Source organism: Otolemur garnettii, unplaced genomic scaffold (assembly GCF_000181295.1).
Source record: "Otolemur garnettii isolate 467f Iridium unplaced genomic scaffold, OtoGar3 scaffold00001, whole genome shotgun sequence".
Lineage (NCBI taxonomy): Eukaryota > Metazoa > Chordata > Mammalia > Primates > Galagidae > Otolemur > Otolemur garnettii.
This window is the reverse complement of record NW_003852396.1, coordinates 69,823,276-69,831,683: the sequence shown is the minus strand read 5'-3', so window position 1 is coordinate 69,831,683 and position 8,408 is coordinate 69,823,276. Positions and strand designations below refer to the sequence as shown.

The 8,408-nt window shown below is 53.9% G+C and overlaps 1 protein-coding gene across 5 annotated transcripts in view; it reads right to left on the bottom strand.

Moving 5' to 3' along the window:
* Window positions 1-3,838: 3,838 nt before the first annotated feature.
* Window positions 3,839-8,408, bottom strand: part of CD82 (CD82 molecule) — a 48,024-nt gene continuing 43,454 nt past the window's right edge. For all 5 annotated transcript variants that reach the window (XM_023509428.1, XM_023509427.1, XM_012803875.2 and 2 more), the window contains exons 6-9: window positions 8,094-8,195; window positions 5,254-5,454; window positions 4,960-5,043; window positions 3,839-4,734 (exon numbers count right to left, since the gene is read on the bottom strand). In XM_023509428.1, coding sequence (XP_023365196.1) covers window positions 4,657-4,734; window positions 4,960-5,043; window positions 5,254-5,454; window positions 8,094-8,195 — 465 coding nt within the window. In that variant the 3' untranslated portion in view covers window positions 3,839-4,656. The remainder of the gene's footprint in view (window positions 4,735-4,959; window positions 5,044-5,253; window positions 5,455-8,093; window positions 8,196-8,408) is intronic.

Below are 8,408 nucleotides of genomic sequence, written 5' to 3'. Positions count from 1 at the left end.
AATAAAATAGTAAAATATGTTATACCAGCTGATGGAAATCCCCCCAGCCCTGTGCCTGCCTGCCAGTCCACATGTGAGGGTCCTGCTCCAGCTCCAGCCTGACTCCCATTCCCATTGGTCAGTGTCCCTGCCAGTCAGCTCCCATCCCCTTCTGCATGCAGCTTCTGGGACACATCCTAGGCACCATCTCCAGACTCCCCAGGAAGCTGTGGGTAGGTGCCCTCATGGCCTCCCATGGGCCTGTCCTTTGAAGGGAAGTCCCTTGGCTAGGACCTTGGTGGCAGGGCTGGCAGCCTACAGAAGACCTAGTAGTACCTCAGCTGGGCCAGCAGCCCAGGAAGGAAGGCCAGAAGGGATGGAAGCCCCCAGGGGCTCAGGGCAGGTGTGGCTGCAGGGGCCACATTGGGGTTTGGAGAGATGGATCGGTGATGCCTCCCTGCCAGAACCCCACAGGCCTGGGGACAAGGGTGGTGTGGAAACTGGGTCATGTCCAGGTCAGAGTGAAGGGTCCAGCAGGCTTGGTGCTCACAGTGACCAGATCTCATGGAAGTCAGGGCCCCTAGTCTGACAACACGACACACACTGGGGGTGGCCCAGAAAATCTTAGACAGTGGGAAGAGGTGCAGCCAGGAGGACGGTCTTCAAAGTTAGACATGTGGGATTCCAATCCTGGCTCTGGCAGCACCTTCCAGCTGTGGGGTGTTGGGCAGGACAGACGTGCTAGAGGAAGCAGCTGCCCCCTCAGCAACTCTGGACATTTCCTCAGTCTTCTCTGACGCATTTTACAAACACAGTTTTGAACCCACACCAGTCTGTCCGGCCCAGGATGGCACAGGAAAATGAAGGTGGAGTTGGATTCAAACCCAGGCCCTTGGCTCCACAGCTGAGATAGTCCCTGGTGGCCTCCCTGGGGGTGGAGGCTGAGGGGCCTGCAAGGCCAGGCCAGGTCAGCCCAAACTATGAATACACCCTTCTGCTCCACGCCCTCTCCATCTGACAGGGGGTAGCCAAGACCACAGAGCTAGTCTACTGCTGACACCCGTCAGCTGGCCCATGTAGGGGGAGGTCAGCAGGCTCCCCACCCTCTCAAGACTTTCTGCCTCAGCCTCCCAGCCAACCCTGGGCATCCAGGCCTGACTCACCCCGACTGTAATCCACACCCTGTTGTCTGCTGCTGCCCCTCGAGGGGCTCTTGGCTTCCCGGTCCATCCCCAGCTCCCGTGTTCTTCCCACTGCCCAGGCCAAGAAGGGGCTGAGCAGGACAGACAGACAGGGAAGAAAGGGGCCCTGTCTCTAACCACAGGGGAGCTGTTCTGCAGTGCAACGTGGACAATGTGGAAGAGATCCCCGTCATTCTCCCATTAGCACTGCTTTTGTGCTGGGAATGCATGGGAGGTAGTATGACATAAGGGGGCTGGCAGCACGGACTCTGCAACCAGATGGCCAGGGTGTGCCACCTAGCTCCTCCTCTTAGCCACAGCAGAATGTGGAAGAAATTAACTTCTTGTTCTTCACTGTCCTCATCTGTAAAATGGGGATAACGTTGACCAGGTACCTCACAAGACTGTCAGTCATGCCAGTATAGAGACTGTGCTAGCCAAGAAGCACAGGTGCCTTCACCCAGCTGCCTCCCATGCATTCACTGAACCTTCCCAGGTCCTCCCTGGAAAACAGCACAGCTTCTGTGTTCTCTGCTGACAACCAGCACAAGGCAAGCGCCAAATGGGCTAATTTTTGCTTTTTTGCCCACTGATTTCTCTTGTTTCCATCATGAAAAGATAGCAAGGTTGGTGTGTTTGGAGGTTCTAGCTGCCACATTTTTTCCCAGTAGTTACGCACGTGTACTTGGGAAATGAGAACTAGATATCTGACAAAGCTTCCCCCTTTTTGCTTTGGCCACCAGGAAGCTCACACTCAAAATTATATATTCTTAATCCTAACTATGAGAGCTCAAGGCTGGCAACTGCTTTCATTCTGCATTCCAATTAGATTGACTGATGGTGTTGAGTTGAAAAGAAGTTGGAGGCTGCAATGAGCGATGTTGGCTGTAAGCATGGCCAGGGTACATCAGAGCTAAGAATGTGAGAACTGTGATCAGTTAGTGATGTCTGCTGTGAGTGTGGCCACAGAAAGCATACTATGTGCACAGCTTACGTTTGCCATCATGAGGGAATAACCTTATGGGCAATTCAGCTGTGTTTATTTCACCCAAGCCTACACTTTCTCATAAATTTACATTTTCCCTGTTATGTTTTATATTACATGTACTTCCCTTGTGAAATAAGGCAAGTTATGTGTATATACAGTGAGCTGGCCTGGCTTCACTAGGGGCCCCCAGTCCTCAGGCATGAGAAGCAGCTGCAGACAGAGTCTCTGGTTGTGGCAGAGAACAGCCCATGAGACCCTAAGCCTACATCAGCCCTGTGTGCTGGGCCTGGCACCTCCCGAAGGCCTGAAAGTGGGTGTGTCCTTGATCTCAACCACAGAAAGTCTCTTGCAAGGAATTAATTAGGTTCAGATCAAGAGTTGGGCTGAGCTGGGCGTGGTAGCTCATGATTTTAATCCTTGCACTTTGGGAAGCGAAGGCTATTGGATTGCTTGAGCTCAGAAGTTTGAGACCAGCCTGAGCAAGAGTGAGATCCAGTCTCTATTAAAATTAGAAAAACTAGCCAGGCGTTGTGGAAGGCACCTGTAGCCCCAGCTACTTAGGAGTCTGAAGCAAGGGGATTGCTTGAGCCCAAGAGTTTGAGGTTGCTGTGAGCTAAGATGCTAGGGCACTCTACCCAGGGCGACAAACGGAGACTCTGTCTCAACAAATAACAATAATAAAAATAAATTTTAAAAAATAGTTGGACTGTCCCTAACGTGTGCCTCCTCCTTGCTAAAGTCAAGGCTTTCTGGCCTGGGTCCTCCCATCCTCTCTCTCTTTGAGAGGCTAGCTGTGGCTACTTCTCACCAGGGCTTGAGAACCTTAAAGCAACATGATTCAGGAATCATCTCAGAGGACTGTGAAAAATGTAGATTCCTTGCCCTCATTCAAGTTTTGCAGCTTCAGAATCCCTGAGCTCTGGAATCTGCCTTTTCCTGAGAGCTCTGCTGGAGTGCAAGATCTGCAGGGCTGGGGCTGGTGTTTGGGTTCTGCGGGGCTCCCAGGCTGGGGCAGCAACGCCACCTGGTGGGTTCTTTGGAAACACCACTGTCCAGGGTCTGATTTGCCCTCCTACTGGCAGGCAAGTGTCTGCCCCCACATTCTCTCTTCTGCCAGGGACCTGGAGAAGTAAGGGGAGACAGCAGTGCATGTGCCCTCTGGGATTCATGACACAGGAGCAGGGTGTGCTGGGGCTCAGCTGTAGGAGCCATGCACAAGGAAGAGTTTCCTCGTATTTCATCTTAACAAGTCCCCTGAATTCTACACATTATTCTATCACATTTCTCTAGTAGGAAAATGTTTCCTTTCACAAATCCTTGCAAAAACAGATGTTCTAGAAAGAAGGGCAAGAGAGAAAATTATCCTGTGGTTTCACTCTCCTCCCCCATCCCACTTTTGAGCACTTTCTGCAGGCACCTGTCCCCTAGTCTCAGAAGCAGGAACGGAGAGGTATGATCTACACCTGTGTTAACACCAAAATCAAACCCCAGGCACCCCAGCAGCCAGGCAGGGCGCAGAGCCTGGCACATCACGTTCCTCATGCACTAGGCTGAAGAAGGCGCCCAGATGCTCTGGGGGACAGAAGCAAGGTGCCCACCACTGTCTCTAGCAGACTTGGCCACTCTGCTCACACCATCCTCTGCTTGGTCCTCCCCCGGCCCAGGAAATGGCATACCCATCATTTTAGGCTGGATTGTTACAAAGCCTCTTTAATAGTCAGTTGTAGAATCCTGAACATTTTTTACACAATTATGCACACAGAGCCCCCTCCCCACTTTCCCATAAGGCACAGCCTCAGCCACCCACTCCCCAGGGGCCAGAGGACAGTTTGCTGAGATAGGCCAGCCCAGCTTCTCCCAGGAGAAGGCACTCTCCTCCTCCTTTCCTCCTTCCTTGGAGAGCTCAGGATCCTGGAAAATGCAGGGCCAGCTCTCTGCCAGGCCCCCAGGGCCAGGCAAGATGCCATCACCTAGACCCTCTTCGGCTTAGCTCACTTAGGTGCTGCCCCCATGGCGTGGCCCAGGGTGATCTGAGCTGTCCAGATGGGGCTGCACCAGGCCTGGGGAATGGCTGCTGCCCCTAATGTCAGGTAAATCCTACCTTCAATAAAAATGTGAAAAAAAAAGACATAAGTGTCACAGCAAGAAAAAAGTTGACCCACCCAGTGGGTAGTCCCCTGATACCTCCCCCAATTTTTAGTACATGCTCCCCTATACAATACACACAGCCTCAATGGCAGGTACAGCCCAGCCCATGCCACAGGGGTGTTTCTCTGAGATGCTAAGAGAACCCTGGGAGGCAGTGAGTGGAGGGGCCACACAGCAGCCCTCACTCAAGGCTGGCAGCAGAAAGGCAGGGACAAAGGCCAGGCCCAGAATGCTCCCACTTCCCATCAGCACAAGGGCCCTTGGCAGTGAGGTGGGAGGTGGGCCTGGAGGAGGGGCCAGGGAGACCCCTGGGAACCCTGATGCCAGGGGATGGGGGAAGAGGTGGGGACAGCAGCTGCTTCAGTACTTGGGGACCTTGCTGTAGTCTTCAGAATGGACGTGCCGGCACAAGCAGATGGACAGGAGCATCCCCAGGACCTGTGGAGGGAGAGACAGAGAGTCAGTGGAGGCCCCACAGCCACCCTGTCATGCAGACATCAGAGGGAGGCCCAGAGAGGAGCAGTCTTGTCTCAGGTCACAGAGCAGGGCAGCGCTGAGGGCTGCTTGCCCCTGGGGCCTCACCCTCCCCGAGGAGATCAGCAGAGCAGAGACGATCCAGGAAGGCAGAGCACGAGGAGGGGCATGGGGGGAGGGGACTCAGACCTCGATGATGGTGATGCCCCCGCACACGCCGAGGATCATGCTCAGGTTCTCCTGCAGCCACGCTTGCACCTTCTTCATGCAGCCCTGCAGGGGGAGCATACAGCCATGTCACCCCACGCCGGGGCCCCTTCACCCAGAACCACCCAGAGGGGCCCCCAGCCCAGAGGGCTTGCAGTGAGGGCTCTGCATGTTCCTTGAATGAGTATGTTAACAAATATGTAGGCAGAGGTACAGCTGAAGAAGGAAGGAGGGACTGAGCAGTGGCTCGGTCCCGGCCCACAGCCATCCACTCACCTCCTGGTACACAGGCCAGTCCTCAGGGATGTTGCCGCTCTGGGTCTCGTTGCCGGGAGCCTTGCAGAAGCCCTTCCTTAGGAAGACGCTGTCATTGTCCTTCTTGTCTTCGCAGGAGCAGGGGTAGGTGACCTCAGTGTGATTCATGAGCTCTGCATTGTCTGTCCAGTTGTAGAAGTCGATCCAGCCACAGCACTTCACCTGGGAGAGGACAGGCTGCTTGTGCCCACTACCTGCCTTGGGCAGGCCACCCTCCTGGCAGAGGCCGGGCTTCTGTAGCACTCCTCAGATCTGCTACTCCCAGGCCCTCTGGCTCCAGCCAAACCCACCAGGGTTAGCATTTGGGTTTTATTTTGGCTTCTATGAGCCACAAGGGATTTTAAAGTGGCTCTCAGGAAACATACCATAAATGACAAATATAGTAGAAGCAAATATCAGGACCAACAAAATACAAAATGGAGTAGGAGGGGAGTTCAAGTTGAAAGGGCACGGGTGTTAAGGCTGAGAACAGTGGTTCATGCCTGTAATCCTAGCACTCTGGGAGGCCAAAGTGGGTGGATTGCCTGAGTTCACAGGTTCGACCAGCCTGTGACAGAACAAGACCTCGTCTCTAAAAATAGCCAGGTGTTGTGGCGGGTGCCTTTAGTCCCAGCTACTTGGGAGGCTGAGGCAAGAGAATCATTTGAGACCAAGAATTTGAGGTTGCTGTGAGCTATGATGTCACAGCACTCTACGAAGGGCGACAAAGTGAGACTCTGTCTGAAAAAAAAAAGAAAGGGCACAGGCACACTGGACACAGGAGAGCAAACAGCATACAGTTAAAACTGTGGGGGTTAAAGTCAGGCTGCTGGGTTCAAATCCAAGCTCTGCCACCTTCCAGCTGAGCAACATTGGACAAGGGACTGACCTCAGTTTATTCATCTGCAAAATGGGGACAACAAAATTTCCTAACTCGCAGGGATGCTGGACAGACTGAATGGATGAGCAGGCAGAGTGTCCAGCACAGTATGGGAGAGCACAGTAAGAGCTCAGTAAAGTCAGTTCTACTTTCAACTGTGACATGAGCAGGAGTTAAGATTTGGTTCTGAAAAAAGGAGACATGTTTATTCTGCTATTTTAAAGGAGAAAATGCTCTAGTTCCAGATGAAGGAAAGCATTTCTGGGCTCTGTACTAATCTACCTGCACTAATAGATACTGTGCCAGGGTCCCTGGGAGGATTAAATGGGACAGCAATGGTACCCAGCAGGGGTCAGCTGGGGGAACAGCTTCCTTCCCACCTCAGGGTGTTAAGTTCCAGGCCAGAAGCCTTTGGCCAGCAGGGGGCGCGCCAGGCCCAGTTAGGGCTCAGGAGCAACCTGGCTCCAGGCAGTTTCTGATCCAGGCTTTATTTCTAGCAGCCTGCCTGCCTCCTCTCTGGCAGGAAAAGCTGGCACCTCTGAGGGACACAGGGATCTTCAGGGCTGGGGGCATCACCACACCTGAGCAGAAGGAGGCAGCTCTTCTTGGCCCTTCTATGGCACTGGGCAGTGGCCTCCTTCCAGGAGCACTTTGCCCTGATCCCTGCTGCACTGTGTCCCCAACAGCATAGGAGAGCAAACAGTTAAAACTATGAGGTTTAAAGTCAGGCTGGTGCTTGGGCAGTGCCTACTATGTGTCACATTGGTGGTGATGTTTTACTCACCGTGCACAACATGGGGACACAGGCTGGAGAGCTCCTCCTTCCAGGAGCACCTTGCCCTGATCCCTGCTGCACTATGTCCCCAGCAGCACACACTAGCTCCAGCCTGTATCTCCCTCAACGGTGGCACTGGTTGGCCTGGGTTGTCCAGATGCCTCCAATCTCAGCAAAGTCTCATCAGTTTTGAGTCAAACTACAAATGTGACAGAAACGTCTCTCTGCCATAGGCCCTATATCTCTGATCTCCTCTGTCAGGGCCAAAAAACATCACCCTGCCCTTTACCAGCTTGGAAAATGGCCACGTTCCTGTCACCTGGACAGAGCGTCCTATCTCCAATGTCCAGAGTTTCCTGGTGTTGTGGAGTTGGGCTTCTTCCTACTGCCCTAATCCTGTTCCTCTCACCCTCCCCCCAGGTGCTAGCAGGCCCTAAGTGGCTACTGTTTCTAGTGACCTCACAGGAGAGAGGAGGAGACTCTAGCCCAGAGAGGATGGGCCCTAGCCATAGGCATATACAACATCTGGGCCACAAGAAAATAGAGCTAGGACCTGATCACTGAAGTCCATTTGTGTGGGGGTTCATCCTAGGCTGGGAACCCGGTCAATCCATCCATCCATTCATCCGTCTCTCACATTAATCAAGGTATAACACCTATACACTAATGTGCACAAATTCAGCTTGGTGAATTTTTACATATGTGCACACACTAGTGTAATCACCATCCAGGTCAACTGGGGTAGAACATTCCCCTCATCCCAGTTTCCCTTGGTGCCTCCCCAGCCACCCTCCCCCAAGGGCAGCCTCTACTCAGACTTCTCTTCGCACAGCAGCCTTGGCACCCAGTTTCTGAGCCTGGGGTAGAGCTCTTGACACCCATGGGACTGGCTCGAGATGAATGAGAGGGTCAACAGCTGCCCCCACGCCCCCTACCCCAGGCCACAGAGGGGAACACCATGAGCTGTGGAGCTAATTCTGAGTCTCTGGGCCCCCTGAGCAGGGGTCTGTGGTGCTGGCTGGGGGCGCTGGGAGAGGGGGCTTCTCAGGCCTCCCCCGCCCCCAACAGAAACAGACCCTCTCCACTAGGCACACCTAGGCACCATGGACACCAGTCCCAGACACATGGGACATGCAGCCAGAACCCCAACGCTGCCCCAGGCCTCACCTGGGCCTGCACGTAGTCCCAGGCCTCCTGCAGGCTGTCCTCGTGGCTGCTGTTATAGTTCCGAATAAGGTTGGCCACGATGCTGCCCATCTCCTGCTTCAGCTGTGGGGAGGCAAGGATCAGGGTCAGACTTCCTGAAACGCGTGCTCCACTTCTGGTCACCCACTCAGATGGCCTTCCTTGGTCCTTCCCAACATGCTTTGGGACACACCTACAGCTCCACCCTCTTTCCTGGAGCTCCCTGGGTGCTCAATGCAGTCAGTGCCAACCACCGTGCCCTCAGTCTATTCTGCATTCTGCAGCTGCCTGGCCCCA